A 23,812-nucleotide genomic window follows, 5' to 3' on the forward strand; every position below is an offset into this window, starting at 1 on the left:
GTAAATTCCATGGTGGGCCCTGGGCCATGTTCCTTAGTAGTGGGTATCAGTGTTGGTGTGGTCAGTCCGGGGCAATGAGTATCATTCAAGGTCTCTCCATCCTGACTTTCAGCAGCACCTTTGTGAGAAGGGGCAACGGAAGAAAGGCATATACTGTCAGCATTTTCCAACTGAATGAGAGTGCGTCCACTTTCCAAGCTTGTTGGTGAAATGTCCTTGTGCAAAATTTTGAAAGCTGATAGTTTTGGAGGTTGGCAAACAGGTCTATGTCTGGGTGGCCCCATTTTTGAGTTATCATTGCGAATACTTGTGGATCCAGTTTCCACTCGTGGGGATCCATGATGTTTCTGCTTAGGTCGTCTGCCAATGTGTTCTTTTTTCCTGGCAGGAATTGGGCTTGTAATTGAACTTGGTAAGCCAGTGCTGTGTTCCACAAGGTCATTGCTTGCCTGCATAGAGGGTAGGAGTGTGTACCCCCTTGCTGTTTATGTACCACATTACTGTGGTGTTGTCTGTCCTTATTATAAGCTGCCCTGGATGTAAGAGTTCCTTGAAGGCTGGCAGAGCATTCTGTACAGCTAGCATTTCTTTTTGATTGATGTGCAGATTCCTTTGGTCTGCAGTCCATATGCCTTGAACGCACCGTCCTGCCATGTGTGCCCCCCAGGCATAGTCCGATGCATCTGTTGTCATAGTTTGCCTGACTGGGGGTAAGGTGAAAGGCTGACCCTTGTTGAGGTGACATGCCTGTGACCACCATAGAAACTCCTGTTGAAGGCAGGGAATGAGAGGTATCATTGTTTCCAAGCTGTGGCTGTGTTGAGTCCATATGCTTTTCAGGTACCATTGTAATTTCCTCATATGCAGTTTTGCAAATGGTATCAGTAGTATGCAAGATGCCATGAAGCCCAAGGCCTGCAGAATATTTCTTGCAGGGAGTTGGGTCTTTGTTGCCATTATTTTGAAGTATTGAGTCAGCTGTTGTTGCTTGTCTGGTGTCAGATAAGCCATCTGGGCCATTGTATTCAAGCTGGCACCCAGGAATGTCATAATTTGTGAGGGCACTAGTTTTGACTTCTTTTCATTTACTGTGTACCCTAGGCAACTTAGAAGGTGTTTTACAAAAGCCAGATGTTGTAAGAGAATGTCCTTGCTTTCTGCTTGGATGAGGCAGTCGTCCAGGTATGGGTATATTTGAATTCCTCTTTGTCTACAGTATGCAATTACTGGTGCCAGGCATTTTGCGAAGACCCTGGGTGCAGTAGATAAGCCAAAGGGCAGTGCAGAGAATTGGTAATGGGTTGAACCTGCAATGAAATGGAGGTATCTTCTGCAATTTTGTCTGATAGGGACATGCAGGTATGCCTCCTTGAGGTCCAACGTTACTAGCCAAGCTTTCTTGCCCAACATGGGAAGAAGCTGCTGTAGTGTTAGCATCTTGAATTTGGGTACTTGCAAGAAGGTGTTTAGAATTGAAAGGTCCAGAATGGGTCTCCAAGCATTGTCTTTTCTGGGGACTAGAAAGAGCCTTGAGTAAAATCCTTGGCCTTGCTCCTGTGTAGGTACCAGTTGAATGGCTCTCATGTCCATGAGAGCTGTAATTTGTTTTTGTGCCTCTGCCCATTGATTTTGTGGCAAGTTTGGCATTTCTTTTATCCTTGGCAAGGTGTGGAAATGGAATCTGTATCCTTGTGAGATAATGTCTAGGACCCATTTGTCCTTTGTGACGATGCGCCAGTTGTCTATAAAAAATGCTAATTTTCCTCCCAAGGGAGCTGCCAAGAGAATTTTGCTTGGCAGTTTGAGGTTTAAGTCATTGTGTTTGTCTTCTAGTAGTTTGGGACCTGTCTTCTCCTCCCTTCTGTGTTGCAGTGCCCCATTGGTGAGGTTTGTAAGGGATTTGTGCTTGTCCTCTGCCCCTTGGGCATCTGTATTTACCCCTCTGTGGTCTGTCAGAAGCTGGAAAGGACCAATTTTTTGCTGACCAATTTCTGCTGAAGCGTGGGGGTTGTACCTGTAAGAAATCTTTGACCGTCTGCATAGATTTTGCCTTATCCTCCATTTTCTTTAAAACCTCTTCTGCTTTAACCCCAAATAAGACATCCTGCTGCAAGGGTGCATCTAGTAACTTTGCTTTAATATGATCAGGCAGAGTTTGTTCCTTTAACCAAGCATGCCTACGTATAACAGACCCAGTAACAGCTGCTCTACAGGAAGCTTCCAAGGAATCAAATCTACATTGTAAGGTATGTTTGCCCACCTGTTCAGCTGCATGTAACAGATCCTGCATTTCTTTGAATTCAGACTGTTGAGGATGCATGCTCATCTTTTGTTTTATTTGAGACATTAGGAATTGCTGGTATGTAAGGTTTCCCCAAAGGAATAGTCTTCAGGGGGAGAAGCTGAGGGAATGGAATCTTCAGCACCAGAATCTTCATAAGGGGGAAAGGTGTAATCCTGTTCCTCAGAGGAACCTGGGGAAATAGACACTTGATCAGAGGAAGCATAATCCTCCTCTTGTCTAGGCCTTTTGTCTGGGGGGGGGGGGTGGGAAACTCTGTTTAAAGAAATCAAATCTTCAGCAATTTTAAGCATCTGTTTCTTAGGCATAGGGCCTTGAACTGGAGACTGATGTGCAGTCTTTTTTGGTTTTAAAGGAGTCTTAAGCTTAGCATAAGATTTTATGGTGAGAGTAGTCCGTCTGAAGACACCTTCTGTAACCGAAGGTGTTTCCGCAGCACCGGCTTCTCCTTCTGCAATGTTATCGGTAGGGCCTAAAGAAAATGGCTGTGTCGGCCTAGAACTCTCTGCTTGAGAATCTGAAGCGGTCTGGGATTCCAATTCTGCGGTCGTCAGGGGCTGCGTAGGCGCCTCACTGAAAACCGGAGAACCGGCGACCAGCCCAGCCGAGGCCTCGGAGTCTGGCTTGGATCTAGGCTGCCTGTCTTTATCTTTGCGTTTTTTATGCACGCCGGTAGTCGGTTGCTCCGACGGCATAGTGTAATTAAATTTCCTACCGAAGTAGTGTCGTGCGAAATCAAAGCGTCGCTTTATAGTTCGCTTATTGAACCTAGCACAAAACCAACAACCAGTGACGTCGTGGTCTGGGCCTAGGCAAGGAATACAATAAGAATGAAAGTCCTTATGAGGTATTTGCTTCCCATAAGAAATGCAATTGTTAACTTTTTCTGACATTGGACTGAGGCAAGAAAAGGTTCCCCAACGGAGTACTTAGCTTTGAAGACTTCGGACTGAAATTCGATTTGAAAATCTCAGGTGTCGGCCGACCGGCACTTGCAAGCTGCTTCTGCTTCGGTCACTGCGCAGCAAGAAAGACTGAAGAAAATGGCATTGGATGCCTCTTATATACCCCTGGCGCACTGACGTCAGGGAAGAAGCGACAGCAACCAATGCCGGACCAAGACTTTGGAATTCAGGCCGACTGCGGGACAGCCTGATGACAGGATAACCTAAGTGTGATGACTGCAGCAGGGTAACAACATGAACATCTACCTTAATGCAAAACTAACAGCTTGAAACATTATACTACCTTAGGACCCAGATGTGAAAAGAGTCCCAGTACTAGCTCAATTACCAAGTTAATAAAACAGATAAATAAACAAACTAACAAATAAATAAATACGTTAAATTGGAGGCATCCACATAAAAGGTGGGAAGGTCCTGAATTCTATTTTTTACACACAGAAGTGACAATACGCAAGACCTATTTATCAGAGGCCATCTTTGTCCTTTTCTAAAAAGAGTAAGCCCGTCTCCCAACAGGTGGGGGGATGGCTGTGATGAAGACAGATGGGAAGGGGAGGGCATGCTTTCTAGTCATGACTAACTGTACCATTCAGTAGTGCTACATTCAGCAGGTCTCGATCACTTTTATTTTTCTTTCTTTGTCACTTATTTTTCCTCAGACTTTTTCTATTTTTTCTGTTGACTTCTTGTCTGACAGTGGTAGAAAAGATAATGCCTGAAAAGATACTTTCAACTGAAGCTAGAACTAAGGCGATGCTAAAGGTTGCTTCACTGTCTCCATTGTTTTAACTTGTAGCTTCAGTTTTTTATAATGTCTTGTGATAGAGGTTCAAAAAGGAGATCCACATCCAATAAAGCATTGAATCAGTTGTCTTTCCACATCATGAAGAGGCCAGATGTTTAACCAGTCATATATCCTAAGCAAGGATCCTCTAGTTGCTGCTTTAAATGCTGCATCTGTCATATCATGCCCACATTTTATAACGTGCTTGCTCACCTTCTGCACTGTCTGAGGCAACGTAGACATTTGAAGCTTCAAGTTTGAACCTCTGTTCTGTAAGGGAAGCTCCTCATTTTGCTTCAGGATATCTCCCTTATACTTCACCATATTAGTCTGGCAATTAATAATGTCTCGAAGGGGAGTTAATGTGGAACCCTTGGTCACATCCAGAGACATTATGGCTGGGTCCGCAAAAGGTCGCCTACAATGGTACTGTCAGGCCTATCAAACTCTGTAAAACCTAATTTCTGTGGAGTGGATAGTTGTGACTCACTTTCCAAAAAACAGCTTCCCTCTTTTACAATCTTGAATACTGGAAGTATAGCAGTCAGTTTGGGGTCATCCACGCCCAACAGGTCCAGAGGTGCAGATACATCTTCTTGTCTCAGACAGTTTGCAGGAATCCATTTAGATACTCCCTTATGAGGCTGAAGCTCCCCCAAAGGAGATGCCATTTGGAAGGGAGCCTGATGACATCATCCCCACATTAACTAAAACATGTCCGAAGAGTAGGACATGTGGGAGTTACATTCTCTTGAAGAAAGTAGTTCTCATTTCCTTTTCATCGACCAGAGGGCCTAAAGATGAGGATGGGATGTGACCTGTTGTAAGTGCTAACACAATGCAAAGAGCACCTGTGCCATTTTTTTTAAATCCTGCATGAAAATGCCTTGCTCCATGGGGAGGTGCCAGAGGACCTAATGCTTGTAAGGCCTGAGACATGGTAGAAACATGCTGCTTGCATGTTTAAGTTTTAGGAGACAGACTGCAGTAAGAGGACACCAACACTACCGGGGATGTTTTTTACAGGAAAGACTGACATCTGCCAGTCTACACCCTTGGTGTGTATTGTGCACTTGCGTAGGAGTCTGGCAAAAAAGGACCAAAGGTGGCATAGGTTGAGTGTGTTTTTTATCCCGGGTGTAGTTTTATATCCTCATGCTGAGGAGGGGAAAAGGCCATGCTACTTTGTCGAGCTCTGGGAGTCTGGACACTTGGACGGCCATCACCCACAAATAATGGTACTGTAACAGTGATTCATATAAAGAACGTTGTTTGCTCAAGTATGAGCCCTGCAACAAGAAAGAATGTTTCAGATGAATTTCTGTATTCTGTTAAATACAGAAATACTACTTGATTAATACAGTGTATACCTGCTTTGAGATAAAAAGCCAAACATAAGATCATGCATCTATAAAGTTCTGTCTTCCTGTCAGTTCTTAAAGAGAATGCTATTACCTCTTTCAGCATGATTATTTATCATACTCCACATTTAAAGAGTTGTAGCTATTCACAAAATATACTACCGTATCACTCATGCCCCATTCCCCTTTACCTTCATTAACCAACTCACATGCATAATGATGCAATTTCTGCAAAACACGAATATAATACTCACAGAAACAGCTATTTTTCCTAAGATATCTTCAGGGATGGTCATTCCTCTGTCTATCACATGCTTATAGAACTTGTCCAGTGATGTGTCCATTAGTTCCATACAGATCCAGACATCTCCCTGGGGAATAAAAAAAGAAAAAGAATTTATGCTAAAAGTAGGGTTACCACCTGTCCCTCTTTGGGCAGTTGTGTCATGTAAAAATGGCAAATGTCCTGGGATTTTACGACAAAATGATTTCCTATATTTTATGTAATAGTTGTATAAAAAGTTATTCTGTACCTGAAACACCTAAATGTTATAAGAAGCAGACTAAGCAATAAAATGCTACAAGAATAAGCTTTTATTTAGGCAAAAAAAAAGTGAAGTTCTGTCCTTTGTACTGGGCGTGGGTATGTTTCGGCCTGCAAAATCTGACGTTTGTACCAAACATTTCCCACTTTGGGCATTTGAAAAGGTGGCAACTCTAGCTAAAAGTACAATGAAAGCAGTTTTGAAAGGCACTGACCATAACAGCACATCGATGAGTAGTAGTTCCCTGCTGTACCAAAGTCAGCAACTGGGGGGGGGTCCCTCCTTCCAATCAGATGTCCCATGCACTCCCTAAGGCCAACAGAGGAACCAAAGTTACTATTATGCCAACTGTCCTTGTACGTCTTTCAATCCTTCTCTATGGTTTACATATAACAGAGCCTGAAGATTAGGGAGCATGTAGCTGTCCAGCCAAGGAAAATACCATTGTGGAAGCTGCATCAGGAGCAGGCAATGAATCAAGTGTGTGTAAGTGTTTGTGCCGCTGATTTAAACACTGTTAATCTTAGTCTTTATTCAAGGAAGATGTGTCAGAAAAATGCCTCTTCGGGTCTGTGGTGTTCTGTACTGTCGAGCTGCACCCACAAAAAACTTACAATATACATTTCCTTTGGAAATGAGTGTATCAAGTTCAGCTCTGCCACAGGGGGAAAGTTTGATGGCATGTGGCGTGCAGCAAAGGCCCCATGACTCAGAGACATCCTGCACCAGTGAGCACTCACCTAGCTAAAATATATTCTTTAACTACTCAAGAGACATTCTACAACACTAAGCACTCAACCTAACTAAAATATATTCTTTAACTACGGTCCATGCCACAGTAATCATAGTTTTGGATTGATTGGACTGCAGAGGAATTAATAGCCCTAACAGAAGCATCTCTAGAACATGCTCATTAGAAGAGCTCCTGCAAAGCTATGCCAAACCCTGAAGAGGATTTCTAGCTTGTAATGTTTAGTGAAAGTCTGTGTGCACTGTGTTCCAGCTCACAACCTCACTGATAGCCCAGGGGAGAGAAATTTCGTAAGTAGGTAACACAAATAGCCACTGGTGTGTCAGACTGCGCCTTCACCTTTCTAGGTAAAAGCTTTGAGATAAAAAGGCAAACAGAAGACCATGCAGCCATATCTACAGTAAATACATACAGCCAGCAATTTAAAAACTTACCTTGTCACTGGTAGGCACTGTCTGTGTTATATGAAGGAAATATATATATATATATATATATATATATATATATATATATATATATAAAATTGGTCGGTTTTTTCTATGTCTGGTCCTTTTGGACATATTATCTGAATGATCTGTACACAGCCATGGAGCACAGAATCCTTTTTCCTGTTAGTCTCCAATTTGGGTAAAACTGGGAGTTGGCTGGTATGCTTTACAATGACAGCTAATATCACTGTGGTCAGGAAGGAATGTCTGAGACTAAAAGAGACCCTATTTGTAACAAATATGGTGTATGGTTCTATATATCACAGCCTGAAGATTAGCCACTTTCTTATGTGAGGTCACTATGGCTAATAAGACTGACATCCACATCAGAAACTTTAGGCTCACATAACATGATGTAAAGAACCGTTTTCAAGAGCTGCTTTCTCATCAGAAATGTGGAGAGGGGATCATGGCGCAGATGCTGAGGTATGCATCCAAACATGGAACTACAACAAGTCTGCCTGAAGTAGTGTATCACAAAATCCAAACTATGGGGTAATTCAAGGTCACAACATTGCCAGTCAGACACAAGCCATGAATGTTTTCCTTTTGATAAGGTAGTATCTCCTAGTGGTATAGCCTTCTTTGCTTCCTTAAGGAAACATCCTAAGGAAAGAAATTGAGAGAGCTGGGACTGAATACAGATTTTTGACAAAAAGACTAAGAGTTAAGTGAATGGGGTGGATGGCTGCTCCTCCCATCTTTGCTGGTGTAGATGACTGTTTTGGATAGTGAGATGTCAGTATTCTCTGGCCAAATAGGGTCTAAGGGAATAACACTGCTGCCTCTGCCACCAAAGCACTTTGAGGATCAGATTCACCCTTTCTGGCCTTGGCATTAAGAGGCCCACTGGATGAGGGCCACTGACAAAAAATTATAGAGAACGCCATCCCTGCAATCCATGATTAAGTAATTTAGTCCTGCCGGTGGAAAAATTTTGACCTGCAATTCAGCTTAGGTAGTTTTATCTCTTGTCTATTGCAAGGAAGGAAGTCTGAAGCATCTTATTCATGTCTAGAACCTTGCATAGCAGACTGAATTATCTCTCTGTCTGTTTACATTTCAATATGGCTTTGTTTGTCCTGAATTGAAGGGCTTAGGTCAGAAGTTAACTTTTTCATGTACAGAAACACATTCATCATCTACTTCAGGTTTAAGTGTCAGTCTAATGGACTCTTAGGTTATATCCCTCGTGTCTGTATTTGTCCTTAATTTCTTCCTCCTCATTTTAGTTTGAGACATCTGCGGCCAGGATTTTTGCAACTGACTGTGGGGTAAAAGTCTTCTCTGCATTCTGCCACATAACAGAAAACCACCAACACTATTCTTCCTTTATGGCTGGGATAGAGAGTGCCTCCAGTTCCAAGCAGTCATGACCTTGACTTCAAAGATGTATCGAGCACCACCAAGTTTTCCACATGTGTAACCCAGTGTTTGGCACCATGTGAACTGAGAAGGAAACAAACCTTAAGTTAGTTTGGAATCACCCTGCCAACAAAGAAGGAAACCCCCACAGCCCACCCCAGGAACAATGGTGTAGACATGCTCTGTTCTCTGCCAGGTAGCTTCTGTGGCCTAAGGAGTCCAGGACTTCTCACAGCAATCTCTGCCAAACAGAAGGCAAGAGACAAGGCTTTCTCACGATCACTAAAATTCCCAAGGATTACCAAGAATAGCTTTACGGAGGTCTGAACACCACTCTCCAAGACTTAGGCTACGGATGTGAAATGAGTTTTCAGTGGATCTTGAGGATATTGTTAAGGCAACAAACACCTTCCATGTCTAGAGTCTGGACTCCTCTCTCTCTCAAGGGTTTGAAAGCTTGAGAAATAAATATCCTGAATGCTTTGGCAGTCACGCAGTGATTTAGGGTGGTCAGGTTCATGACTGGCCTCCTTCAAGGCAATTAAGAAAAATTTGGAATAGTACAGCCTCCTTGCTTCTCTAAGGGGAAACCACTAAATGATTTTCCCCCTTTTAGGAGCTGCGGTGCTGTGGTTTCTGACTTGCTGGGATTTCTGGTATGAGCTAAGGAGGGACCAGGTTAGAAATGTTAGGAAATAATCCAAATAATTCAAGAATATTTTGTCTCTTGCCCAGGAACCTATAGTTATGACTGTACCAGCTTTCTATAAAAAAACATCTTCCACCCATGATGACTATGGCTAGCAGGCGGGATGCTCCCCACTGACTGGGGGGGGGGGGGGGTTGGGGCCTTAGGAACAAGGTTTAATTTGGAGCAGATTACCTCTTCCCTTCCTCTCTAATTCCAAAATACCTCCCTCAGTCTAGGTGCAAGAGTTAGCTTTCAAACAAATTGCTTGAGAGCAGGATGGTACTTTGAAATGGAAGGCAATGACAAGAAGTATTATGTATGTATGTATTTATTTTTTAATTTATTTTAAATCTGGTAAGTAAACTGGATGACTGATCCTTTTCAGCCACAACCTGGGCTGCAGAGAAGCAATGTACATAACATCGTAAAAAAAAGATAACAAAAGTGATAATACATCATGCGAACAAAAATGCTGATCCAAAGCAACTACACACAGAAAAAGGGTAGCAAGAAATGAGAATATATGCAGTATTTCAAGCAATGTGGAAATATGTACAATATCTATATTAGTTATGGGGTGGAATTCTGTTAGCAGAGTCATACATACATGTAGTACTTAGAAATCTTCCAATTACAGTAAGTCTAGAACCAATAAGAGTAGAGAATGCATACAACATATAATCAGACAGTGTTTCCAGAACATGTTCATGTTCTCATGTGTTGTAAAAGCACTTACAGGCAGTTTCTGGTAGATATTCCTTCCGTTTAGCCTTAAAGCCATTCAGTGTTATTTGAGAATTATTTTCTTGACTTAGCTGCTGGTTTGCAGGTTTGTTTAGTATCCTTCTCAACCTGTTGGGTCCCCCCCTTAAAAAAAGAAGCTTTCGGTATTTTAAATTATTAAGTCTTTGGGGAATAGCTGACTACTCAAACAAAAGGTACCTTTCTGCATGATCTTAGCTATTCTTTCCTATAATCACACTGATAAGTTCTTTAACTGCTTTCCCTGCCCCAACATGCCTTTCTATACATCTTCTCAATCCTCCTGCAGGTTAATATTTTACCTTCAGTTTTCTGTATTGCACAGCAACATTTATTTATTTTTTTTTTCTCAACATTTGTTGTCTTGCTGGTACAAATGTTTATGAAGATCTTTGCTTCCCTTTCAGGATTTTCCAGATATTTTCACATCCTTTATTTTTTATTTGTTTATCTATTTTCTTTTTTTGTTCTCTGATCCCTAGTAAACAACAAGCCTCCTTTGTCCTTCCTATTTTTGCTTCCTGCTCCCCAGTGAACAACAAGCCTCCTTTTTGCCTACTGAATTAGCCTCTTCATTCTCCTGGGAGGTAAGAGCCCTACAGGCAATTTGTTCCTTGTAGAGGTGAGAATTAAGGAGGGAACTGGTGGAATCTCTTTATTTCCAAATGTTCCATTGGCAAATTACCTGCATTGCCAAAGGGATGATGTGGAATGAACCTGAGTGGCAGACATGTCTGCTGTCTCCACAAGAGCCAGCTCTTATAAAATACACTTGAAAGCAAAGTACTTCCAACACTCTCCAATCTCTATCAGGTATTTTTCCAGCTAGGGAAAGGACATCAGGCTTGGCCTTACCATTCATCAGTCTCCCTGTCCAGCTCCTTCAGCCACCGAGCTGCAAGCCAAACCCATACTTCATGGGACACAGTCAGGGCTTTATCACTCTTGGGTACACACCTGGCACAATCCACCCACATCCTGAATACAGACTAGAAAAGAATAACATCCACCATATGGAAGTGATATGGGAGCAGGAAACTAAGACAAGTGGCTGTTCCAGCCCTAACAATTCACAAACAGTTATGAGTGATCATAATGTACTTCACAGTCTGGAACAAATGAGTGGTACAGCATTAAACACCCTTTCTTTTTGCATTTTCTCTTCTACTGGTGTTTGTTTATCAAAATCAATGTGACAATAACTACATCTATTACTGAATCATCCAGTAATATGAAAAAGGCCTTATTCTGAAAACTCTATTACAGTAAGGTTATTTGCCAAAACACATATCCTTGCTGTCTTCTACTAGTGGTATTCTAAAACATGCTGAATGCATGCATAATTTTTTTTTTCTGATGCACTTGGTCACACACAGCATTGATGGGAAACAGAAAGCACGGGACAAGGAGAAGGAGAAGCAGTGAATGTTGGGAGACTGGTATAATGGTTAAGGTGTTTACCTTACAGACACAAGATGCAGGGTTCAATTTTCACATGGGGTAATTGGTTAGGCTTAAAATGGCCCACAAGGGCAGTTAGCCTAGTACTAATCTATAAACCTATGAATGTATGAAAACTTCAGCCTTTATACTTAGCCCCAAGAAGAACCAGCAGTTAGAATGGTGATCTCTCCCAGCAAAGAGCAGATTGGGAAATAGTGAGTTCTAGTGCTGAAAAGGAGTAGGTACTAATTAAGATTTAGGCGTCTGCTAGCTTACGTATGAGTACGCCAGAAAAGATAATGTAGTGGAAGTCGTCTAAGCCAATGCAGCGGGGTAAGGGATGTCAGAACAAAAAAAAATACATAATATCCAAAAGTAATTATGCCAGTCTGTAAAGCAGAGCAGAAGGAAACAGTGAGAAACTAATAACTGAAATTACAGTGTAAGATTTTAAAGGGATTGATTACACTATGCCTGGAAACAAGCTGAAGTGTGAAAAGGAGGACAGAGCTGCTACAAGTGCAAGCTGGCAGAAAAAATCAAGGAGGGAATTAATTATTTTAGCTATACTACAGAAATGTAGCCTCCAAACAGGCTTCATGAATGGAGAACAGCAACAGTCATCCCTCTGCACAAAGGTGGGCCATCTACAGACCCTGGAAACTACAGACCCATAAGTTTCACAAGTCTTATATGCAAAGCCATGGAAAGAATTACTATGGAAATGTTCAATAATGACACAGTAAACCTCCAAATACTGGACCCAACCCAGTTTAGTTTCACCAAAGGCAGGTCATGCCTACTCAGCCTGGTGGACTTCTTTGAGAAGGTCACCAAAACAATGGATGAGAGCGAAATGGTTCACACTGCCTACCATGACCTGACAAAGGCATCTGACACAATACCCCACTCGGGCATTGTTGATAAACTCAACAATGTAGGTACAAACCCATATGTCACCCGGTGGCTAGCCAAATGGCTCACAGACAGGATCCAGGAAGTTAGAATTGGGGAGTCCTCTACAAAGAAGCCAGTCACAAGTGGAATGTCTCAGAGATCGGTCCTTGGACCATCCTTTTTGGCATTTACTTCTCTAAAGTCAAGGCCAATGTTAATGGGCTCTGGCTGACTAAATTTGCAGATGACTGCAAATAAGGAGCTCTCACTGAATCCCACAATGACACAAATGTTCTCCAGGAAGGGCTGACACAAACAAACAACTGGTGTCAGAGCCATGGACTAAAACTAAATGCCAAGAAATACATAACAATATCTGTTGGGAAACCATCCACCCCTGGTAAAGCCATGTTGACAACACCCCCCTTAAAGCTGACCCAGTAGCAGAGACTTAGGGACACACACAGAGAGTAGTCTAGCCTTTGACCATCACATGTGTACAACAGTGATGAAATCATTCTATGTTGTGCAACTTATAGACAAAGGTATGACAATGGGTCCAAGGAAGTCATTGTTTCACTGTATTTGGCATTCATCAGACCTATCATTGAGTAAATGCCCCCTCTGGTACTGACCTTACCAGGCATATCCAACAATTTGAATGTCCACAGAGGTTTCTCGCTAACAGAAAACAGGGCGTAAGTAAAACAGACCGCCTCAAGACCCTATCCCTGTACTCTGTCTCCTACAGGCTACTGAGTGGAGATCTACGCCTGGCATACAGGACATTCATTGTCAGACCTCACTCTGATGGACCTCCTGGATATCAAAAAACAAACAGTACCAGAATTACCCGTTCTAAGGACTTAAACCTTGCCTGTGATATAAACAGGACCTGCTGGAGAGACAGATATGTATCCTAGACACTACCCTGTTTCTGGAACATGCTCCCCATCCATGTGACACAGAGTTCCTCCCTAACACAATTCAAGTGTAACTTGGGACAATTGGATGGGGAACAGGAAACTCATCCCTGGCTTGGCACCTATGTCTCTAAAGGACACAGGCAATCTATAAATGGCTCATCTTCCAGGCCGCTGGTTATATTTATCAAGGGTACCAAAACTTGTAAGAGATTTGGGATGCCTGTCTAGGCTTAAAATGGCCCTTGTGGTCATTAGCCTAGTAAACACCTATAAATCTATGAGGGTGAAATAAACAGGCTTGGTGACACTTAGTACTGATGGGAGACAGACAGTACAGGACAAGGAGAAATCAGAAGCACTGAATGAAAACTTCATCCTTCACTACAGAAATAAGAGCAGAGTGCAGAGAACGAAGAGGCAGAAAGGGAAGTCACAAAGGATGGTAAAAGAAAATACCTGAATGGCTGCCTGCTAAAGTCCTAAGAAATATAAATGGCATATGTGCAGAGCCTCTCAGTCACTGATTAAAGCAGAAATGTTAGAATACAAGTTTAGCCAAGCATACATCACATAAGTCATGACGTAAAATTTAAATGGTGGCAAACTCTGCCCAATGCAGGGAAACCAAACATTTCAATTTCCAATGTAAAAATGAGAATGAATGGGTACAAGTGAGCAAGCAAATAAGGAGTACTAAATACACTTAACACCTACATTAATAATACAAAAAAATTAGTTATATTTGGGTGAGGTAGCAGTACAGGAATTTGGTATACAGTTTAAGAAATTTCTGGCTGCTCCTAAGGGAAGTACAATTCCAGAAATCCTGGAACACCAAATAAGATCATCATTAACACCCTTTTTTCCCATTTACTACACACGTTGGGGTGTTGTGTCAACTGTCATTCCCTCTCTTGATTCAATGCCATTATCCTTTTTCTTTGGCAGTCATACCGGTCTGTCACAGATCTTCCCTCACACAGTCTAACTCTTTGCTGGATGTCCTTGTTTCTTTTTGCCTTCTTCTGTCACTCACAAATTTCCTGTCACTCATAAATCTTCACCAAATATTTTGCTTTCATGCAAATATGCCCAAACCACAGTAATCTGTTGTCTCTGACCTTCCCTGCAATTTGAGCTACTTTGGTTTCTGCTCTGATGTCCTCATTGCTTCATCTGTCCCACAGTTTGCATCCTACCACCTATCTCAGGCACTTCATTCTCCATCACTTCCAGCTTCCCCAACTGCTTTGCCTTCACTACTCCGGTTTCTGTACTATACAGTAGTACTGGTCACACCACTGTTTTGCACACCTTTCTTATCAGCTTCTTTGGCATTCTTACACATACTACCCCTGACATTCTGTGCAAGATGGCTGCAGCCTCTCTGATTCTAGCTTTTACCTCCACATTCATACTTCCCATCTCACCTACCTCCCCTCCCATGTACATGAAGCTGTTAACCTGTTTTCCTTGCTATCTCACTGTTCAGCTTCTTCTGCTTTCCCCATCTGCTGCCAATGACAACTGTCTTGTCTTTAACCTGTTTCAGCCCTAACGCCTTCCATTTTGCATTCCTTTCCCCTATCATTTGCTGAAGTTCCTGATCAGACTCTGCCTGTAATGCCACAGCATCTGTACACAGCAGCTTTGTTAATCTGTCTAACCTACCTGTTTGCTAATATTCAGGTTTCTTTGACCCTTATCATATATTTTTTCCAAGTCTGGGCAAGCCCAGATGTATGCTTTCTTTATCTCTAACGCCTTCTCCACTATCTGTTTCAATGAGGTATCCCTGCATAATAAGGAAAGCAGGAAAAAAATCCAGGCCACTACAGATTTATTCGACTCACATTAGTGGCAAGAAAACACATTGAAGACATTCTGACAAGAAGATACTGGGGGGATTCATAAAGGTTACCACAATGTGTAACACCGTATGTACATACTAAATAACCTTTCTGAATGAATAGACAGCAAAAGTACTGTGGTAGGGCTGCTCTTGAATTCACAAAGGTTACCTCAAGGTGCACACACATAGTGTACACCTCGTGTTAACCTTTATGAATCCATGTGATTGTCTCTGAAGTGGGCAGAAAGACAGTTAAGGTTCCATGGAATTAGGAACAAAGTGTTGCAAAATTAACCACTACATTGTATAAAGCATCATTGGGAGGTCTGGTGCTAAATGGTACAGAAAGGAAAATGATATGGGGGCTCTTTAGAACACCTGCATTGAAATACACAACAGAGTAAGATGGCTATTACAGTAGCAAACACAGTGCTGGGGTGTACGGATTGTATGCTCAATGGGCATTACTTTTAAGTGTACTGACATCCAGCATACCTTTTCAAGTGTAATCATTTCCATTTACTTGTCCATAGGATTAACTACAGAATTAAAATGCCCCCCCCCCCCCCTTCAAATTCATATCAACAGTAAACCTCTGCCTTTGTAGTTTCAAGGTCAAAGACTCTAGCAATCATTATCATGATGAAAACAGAGGACATTACACAAAAAATTCATTTTCTGAATTATTTAGCCAGTACGTTACACCCAGTTCCAGATACAGCTTAAATTACAGCAATAAGCAACATCATCTTTTTTAGTAAAACTACTATTGGATTTTACTGTGGATAAGTGCTTTCATCAGTAGACTTCATCAGATTAAACTATCACAGTAGGCACTTACTTGCAAAAAGGTGATGCCACTACTGACCCTGGAAACTGTTGCCTCATTAACTTGATGAGTCTAATCTGTAAAGCCATGGAGCGTATTATTTTGGATCTCATAAACAAGGACATAGGCAATCTCTAAGCACTTGACCCCAAACAGTTCAGATTCATCAAGGGGAGATCTTGCCTGCTGAACCTGGTTGACTTCTTTGAGACTGTCACCAAGGCTATGGATGAGGGAAAGTCAGTACATACAGCTTACCTTGACTTGGCCAAGGCCTTTGACACAATCCCCCACTCCGGCATCATCAAAAAGTTAACACAACTTGGCATAAATCCCTATCTCATCAGGTGGGTGGTCTATTGGCTCTCCGATAGGACCCACAAGGTCAAAATAGGCACCTCCACCTCCGACAGCAGACCTGTCACTAATGGTTTTCCCCAGGGCTCTGTCCTGGGACCCCTACTGTTTGGCATCTACTTCTCAGAGGTCCAGGAAAAGACAAAAGGCCTGTGACTGACTATGTTTGCAAATGACTGTAAGTTGGGTGCTTTTACTGACTCTCCAAATTATGTTGACATACTGCAAGAGGGTCTCACAGCAACAAATGACTGGTGCCAAAGCCATAGTCTTAAGTTAAACACAAAAATTTTTTTTATCATGCCATTCGGCAAAAACATGCCCCCTACTGATTACCACATCAAAGGCAACCCCCTAAGCACACAACCTGTCGTGAGAGACCTGGGAACTCAGGTTGACAAGAAGCTCACATTCGACCATCATGTAGTGGCAGTGGTCAGGAAAGACTTTTACTTGGTTCATCTCATAAGTAAAGGGATTGCATACAGAAAAAAGGAGTTTATTACCTCTCTGCACTCCTCCCTCTAACGCCACGTTTGGTATGTACCTCTCCAAACACCTGCACCAACTGGAAAGGCCACAGAAATATCTCACAAAAAGAATCCATGGCCTCCAATACCTGTCCTTTATGGACAGGCTCAAATCACTATCACTCTATTCGGTATCGTACAGATTGCTCAGAGATGATCTGTGTCTTGCCTAAAAGGCAGTATCGGACCCTGCCCTACTAGAGATGCTCCGTATCTGTAAGTCTAACTCCTCATGCAATACCCACTTGAAAGGCCTAAATCTAATATGTGACACTAACAAAACCTGCTGGAGAGACAGATTTGTCTCCCCAGAGACTACCCCTTCTCTGGAATAGACTTCTCATACATGTCAAACAGAGTACATTGCTGACACCTCTTCAAGTGCAACCTTGATGAGTGGATGAGAAACTACAAATTTGTCCCAGGGGTACCACTTGTGTCCCTCATTGACAGGGGTGACAGATACTGACTGAGGTTTTTTGGGGGGATAAACTCTTGGCTAGGCTTGTAAGGGCCCCAGTGCCATTAGACTAGTAACGTCTATGATCCCATGATCATATAAGTATACAGAACACACCAAAGGCAGGCTCACAGAAAGGTGACAACTGCCAATCAGCAAAATCTAGGATTGAAATTTGATAGAGGGAAACTGTATGGAAAACAAAAAAATGGTCCAATTTGCCCAATAACAAATTACCGACTGTTGTCAGCCTTTTCTCTACCCTAGGTTATCAATGAACAAGTCTGCAGTCAATTTCAATTCTCATGTTGACTAGATCACAACTTCATCTACACTTTGTTAAATGCAGGACTGCTTTTATAGGACATTAAATGTAGAAAAATGTAGCAGATGTGCTAAGAAATCTGCCTTTGGAGTAGTCAAAAATCTTTGATTTCTATGTAACTGGATTACACATCACAAATCTGCAAAAGTTAATCACAAGCACCGAAAATTCACATTTGATTTTAACCCTGTACTTTACGGTCATATGCGGTGGTGGTGGTGCTGCGGTAGCGTTGTCGCCTCACAGTAAGACGCTGTCCTGTTCGATTCTCAGCTAGAGCGTCTTCTGTTTGGAGACATGCGTGAATGGGCGTACCTTCATTGAAGGTTGTGCGTCAGAGCTGGCAACTCGGCACGTAAAAATCTACTGCCAGTCATTAGCGAACTGGAGTTCCGCTGTGGAGACCCCTAACTGGGAAAAGCCGAAAGCCACAACAACAACAACTTTGCGGTCATATCTCTAATGTTGCAATATATAAAACATACAAATGTTTTAGATGTAAACGGGACAGTTGAATCTAAACCTAAACTGGCTTTAATGCTAGATAAGGCCTGAAAACAATACCAGCAAAAAGGCTAGTGACTAAATGAACCTGATTATTATTTAAAAATGTGCATCCTGTTTGGTCGGAGAAATGAGCATGCCCATTCTAAATCCAGTATTACCAACCTCAGTAAAGCAAGTCACAACAGTTGCATACACTGTGAAACAAAACAACAAGCCACATACTTAATCAAACATTTATCATACATCTGTGCCTTCATCTTCTTGTTCTGATGATAGAATTCCATCAACAACTGAATAAGAAGGGGAGAAGATGGACATACACCAACCAGGCTTTCAGGGAACAAAACATCTTGTGACTTCATGCCTTCATTTCACTGATGCACTGTGACTGCATGGGAACTACATACCATACATATGATAAGTACATCAGTCAGCTGTTCGTCTGACAGCACGAAAGGTGGAAAAAAAACTAAAGGCCTATCATGTAGTGACATTATTTAAAAAAAGGTATACAATTTCTTCCTTAACTAATGTCACTCCATAATGGCAACCATACACTCCTATGTGTAGATAATGCAGGATTTGCCCACTAAAGCTTCACCCTCATGAGGGTAAATCCTGCATTACCAACTTTTCTTGTCATTGAAGGGACCCCAGATGCTCAGGGATTTCCAGAGGTGGATGTTTAGACTTCAGGAAATATATGGAATTTTGAGTCAGAAAGTTGAAAGGACAAAGGCACAACCCAACCTATACTAATGCAAGCTCGCTGGCTGTTTTTGACTTTAATGGTTTGTTTGTCATTGTTTCAGATGAAATCTGTCCTGGAGGCCTCAAATTATATGCAGGCAGATGAGATCTCAATCCATTTCTCAGGAACATCCTCACAAACAAATATCATGGTAACATCAACCTCACCTTTGGTAATCACTGAGAAAGCACACAAAGGCCTTGGTATCAGGATAGGTGGCAGTCATACATCTGGGAGGACATGAGAGACACATTCAGCATGGTAGCCTGCACAGCACTCATGTTAAGAGAACTCAGCCAAGATGGATTCTATGAGTGGGGTCTGCAAAACCACCTCACCATCTCCACAAACTGACAGACCTAAAGAGAGTCACCCAGTGGGAATTTCTTGGTCCTCTAATGTTTCTTTTTTGGTGTAAGGTTCCTGGAGGACTTGGCCAATGCTGTAGCAGCTAAGAACCAAACATATGCCCCTTTTTGTGCAAACTCTGGAGAGACTGGCTTCTATTACTGACTGTCCTCAGAGTGAAGCTGGCACAATGTAGACAAGAGTCCACATCATGCTCGGGGCCGAGGCAGAATAAAGAAACAGAGTGGAAATCTTTGTTAGGAATTTATTTTCCACATGTGGTACAGTTATTAACTTTAACAGAAATCTCTGACTGTGATTCAGTAATGGATATTAGGGATCACAAGCTGTTAAAAAAAACAAAAGATAACAAATCCCCTAAAGGGTAGTTATTTGGCTTCTAGACTAATCAATGAGTTGATGACACCAGTAGGATGAATGTCTAGCAAACTGCACAACTGGAAAGACCTGAAGATGGTGTCGACATACACTCCTCTTATACCACCATCTTCCCAACATAGTGGGAGGAGTGAGTTACCTGAGGCCCTGGGAGAAAATACAACTCTGTAAGTCAGGTCTACCAGCCAGCTGGCAACCTGCAGACAGGAATTCATGAAAGTCAGGACTGCAGCAGTGAACAGTACAATGATCATCATCAATTCCAAGACAGACTGGGTGAATGTTTATCTCAGACAACTTTCCTTAATTTAAGGACAGCACTGTATTTCTCATACATGTGTGCTGTAGGACTAACACAAGCAGGGGAGGGATGGGATTCCGTTTAACAAAAAAGGGAAAATGATGCCACTGGTTTGGCCATCTTGAAAAGCATAAATAGCAATAAGTCAAACTTCCAGCTGGTCAAATAGTCTTCACAGCTAACCTAGGATATACGCTAGTGTTCTTGTTAACAAATTAAAGAACTTAAATAATAAGGTGATTATGTTAAATTATGAATTACAAATTCAAGGATTCATGATTACCCTCCCTGCAATGATTACCTAAAGGCTCTGTCTCTGTACTCAGTCTCCCACAGGCTGCTGAGAGAGGATCTTTGCTTGACTTACAGGGTTTCCTCAGACTCAGCCCTGATGGATCTGTTGCACATGGGCAAAACAAACAGTACCTGAACTACTAGATCCAGGGATCTAAACTTTGATTGCGACACAACCAGAACGTGTTGGAAAGACGGACAAATATCTGTCGCAAAGGATCCCTCCACCATACAAAAGGCTCCCCCCCATCCATGTAAAACAAAGAGTTCTTCCCTGAACCTATTCAAACAAAACCTTAAGAATTGGATGGGAAATCATAAACTTACCCTGGTCAAGCCCCCATGTCCCTTATCGACAGAGGCAGTCAATAAGAAAGGTAGTACCCTAACACACCCCCTACAAATCCTCAGTTAACTCCTTACTAACATGCCCCACCATGACACTTGGGACCCAAATGGGTTGGGGTGTGTGGCTAGATTTTTAAAGGCCTTAGTGGTCGTTAGCTTAGTAACAACCTACAAACCTATGAACGAACCAAAATGTAGATATGGCAATTATTACTGGCATTTAGATGAGAGACCTAAAATGGTGTACACGTTTGAATGCTACAAAACTTATCAGTGTCGTAGAAATGATAGTATATGAATGGTTGGCTTTGTGATGATGCTGGTAAATGAACGGGGAGAGGTCACAGACTCTGTTTTTATGACAGTGACAGCTGTGTTATGCTGACTATTAGGGTAAGGCAAGTGTATGTACCTATTTGTTGGTATTTACAGAACACCAAGATACTGCATCTATAGTCTTAACTTTCAAAATGGGATAATAAGAGGACATTTAAATTTACCAGGTATGAGATAGGGAATAGTGATCAGGTCTAATGATTTAAGGAAGAGTTTTAGTTGCTTTTTTATGGATAATGATTTAAAATAGATTATTTCTACTCCAGTTTAGGCTAAGAATACCCTGAACATTTTATATCTTCCCAGTCCCATTGAAAAGAATGAATATTACTTACTGCCTTCACTAGATGGATGCAATCACCACCCCGTTTTGGGTAAACTACAGATACCTCTTCACACTTGAAAAAGTACAGTTTTGTACCTACCATAAATGTAGATGTTTGAGTGTATACACTGCTGCAGTCATTACACTTAGGTTATCCTGCCGTCAGGCTGTTCCCCAGTCGGCCTGAGTTCCAAAGTCTTGGTCCGGCGTCGGTTGCTGTCACCTCCTCCCTGACGTCAGTGCGACAGGGGTATATAAGATGCAGCCAACGCCATTTTCTTCAGTCTTTCTTGCCGCTTGGTGCCCGAAGCAAAAGCAGTTCGCAAGTGCCGGTCGGCCGTCTCCTGAGATTTTCATTCCGAATCCAGAACTGAAGTCTTCTACAAAGCTAAGTACCCCATTGGGGAAACTTTTTCTTGCCTCAGACCGATGTCAGTAAAAGTTAATAACTGTATTTCTTGTGGGAAGGAAATACCTCATAAGGATTTCCATTCCTATTGTATCCCATGCCTAGGCCCAGACCACAACGTCACTGGTTGTCGGTTTTGTGCTAGGTTTAACAAGCGCACTCTTAAACGTCGGTTTGAGTTTGCCCCACATTATTTTGGTAGAAAATTCAGCTGCATCTTATATACCCCTGTCGCACTGACGTCAGGAAGGAGGTGACAGCAACTGATGCCGGACCAAGACTTTGGAACTCAGGCAGACTTGGGAATCGCCTGACGGCAGGATAACCCAAGTGTAATGACTGCAGCAGTGTAACACGATGAACATCAGGTTTGGCTAAAGGGGTACAGGGCAAACAAAGTACAGTTGTGTACCTACCATAACTGTAGATGTTTGAGTGTATTCACTGTTGCAGTCATTACACTTGGGGTTATCCTGCTGGCAGGCTACCTGCAGTCGGCCTGAATTCCAAAGTCCTGGTCCGGCGTCAGTTGCTGTCACCTCTTCCCTGACGTCAGTGCGTCAGGGGTATGAAAGATGCAGCCAACGCCATTTTCTTCAGTTCTTCTTGTCCCAGATGTCAGGTGCCTCCAAAAGGGTAGGCTAAAAATATTATGATCATAAAAAAGCATGCACATAACCTTCATCTACAAGCAAATACACCACATAAGTTGTATAGAATAGAGAGGTACAGGTAAGATCCAGCAATGAAAAAAGGGAGATGGAGGGAGGGAAACCTGGACTGCAACAGTGAATACACTCGAACATCTACATTTATGGTAGGTACACAAGTGAACTATGTTCATCGTGTTTCACTGTTGCAGTCATTACACTTGGGTTGAATCCCAAAGCTGAGGTTGGGTGGCTGGGCCAAAACAGAATTAGGAGTGGCTATGAGGCCCTGCAGAACTGCAGTGGCGAAGCCTGCTCTGGATTTAGAGTAAAGAGGTAAATGGTAGTGCTTTGTAAAAGTGTGCACTGAAGTCCAGATTGCAGCCTCCAAAATGTCCTTGGTTGGTACTCCTCTGAGGAAGGTTGCTGAAGTGGCTGCTGCTCTGGTAGAATGTGGCCTAATGCCCTTGGGCACTGATTTGCCATGTTGTGAATAGCAGAAACGAATACAGTGGCCTATCCATTCTGAAATAGTCTGCTTAGAGATAGCTTTTCATTGTGAACCTGCAGCATATGCCACTAAGAGTTGCTCAGTTTTTCTGAAAGCTTTAGTTTTGTCCAAGTAGAAGTGTAGCTGTCTGTGTATGCCCAAAGAAATCAGAAGTCTCTCCCCCTTATTCTGTGGGTTTGGATAAACGGTAGGCAAATGTATAGTTTGGTTAAGAGCCACACTGGAAACTACCTTAGGCATAAATGTCGGGTTTGTCCTTAGAGAAACCCCGTCCTGATGGAAAATAATAAAAGTTTCCACAGCCATTAATGCCTGTAACTCTGAGACTCTTCTTGCTGAAGTTATTGCTAGGAGAAGAGCTGTTTTCCATGACAAGTACTTTATCTCTGCTGTATTGGCTGGCTCAAAAGGAGGCAGTGTGAGTTTTTCCAAGACAAAATTGAGGTCACATGCAAGTATTGGAGCTCTCCTTGGGGGTCTTATGTTTTTGGCCCCTCTAAGATACTATCTTAGCAGTGGATGAGAAAAAATAGGTGGGTCCATATTGTAATGAGCTGAAATGGCAGAGGCATGGATCTTAATTGATGAGAAAGATAGGCCTTTGTCCAGCATCTCAGTTAGGTATTGCAAAATCTGAGGAATATTTGATACAAGCGTGTCAATTCCCTGCGCATGGTTCCAAGCACAGAATCTCTTCCATTTTTCTGCATAAGATTTTCTGGTGCTGGGCTTCCTGGCCTCCAAAATAACATCCATAACTGCTTTAGAGAGAGGTGTGTTCTGAATGGTTACATTACCTGCCATGCAGCCAGATTTAGGGTTCTGAGTTGGCTGTGTAGGATCGGATTGTTCTGTTGGGTCAGCAAATGCGGAATTACAGGTAATGTCCAGGCTGGGCCGCGAGACAAGCTCTTTAGGATTGGGTACCAGTGCTGGCGTGGCCAGTCTGGGGCAATCAGTATCATTTTTGGCTTCTCTTGACTGACTTTTAGGAGTACCT

The 23,812-nt window shown here is 42.3% G+C and overlaps 1 protein-coding gene across 6 annotated transcripts in view; it reads right to left on the bottom strand.

Annotated features, from left to right (window-relative positions):
* LOC122813050 (dual specificity mitogen-activated protein kinase kinase 6) overlaps window positions 1-23,812 on the bottom strand; it is a 751,080-nt gene that overhangs the window by 175,310 nt on the left and 551,958 nt on the right. For all 6 annotated transcript variants that reach the window (XM_044085167.1, XM_044085166.1, XM_044085165.1 and 3 more), the window contains exon 6: window positions 5,667-5,783. In XM_044085167.1, coding sequence (XP_043941102.1) covers window positions 5,667-5,783 — 117 coding nt within the window. The remainder of the gene's footprint in view (window positions 1-5,666; window positions 5,784-23,812) is intronic.

This window comes from Protopterus annectens, chromosome 10.part0 (assembly GCF_019279795.1).
Source record: "Protopterus annectens isolate FY-2018-M chromosome 10.part0, PAN1.0, whole genome shotgun sequence".
Taxonomy (NCBI): Eukaryota; Metazoa; Chordata; order Ceratodontiformes; family Protopteridae; genus Protopterus; species Protopterus annectens.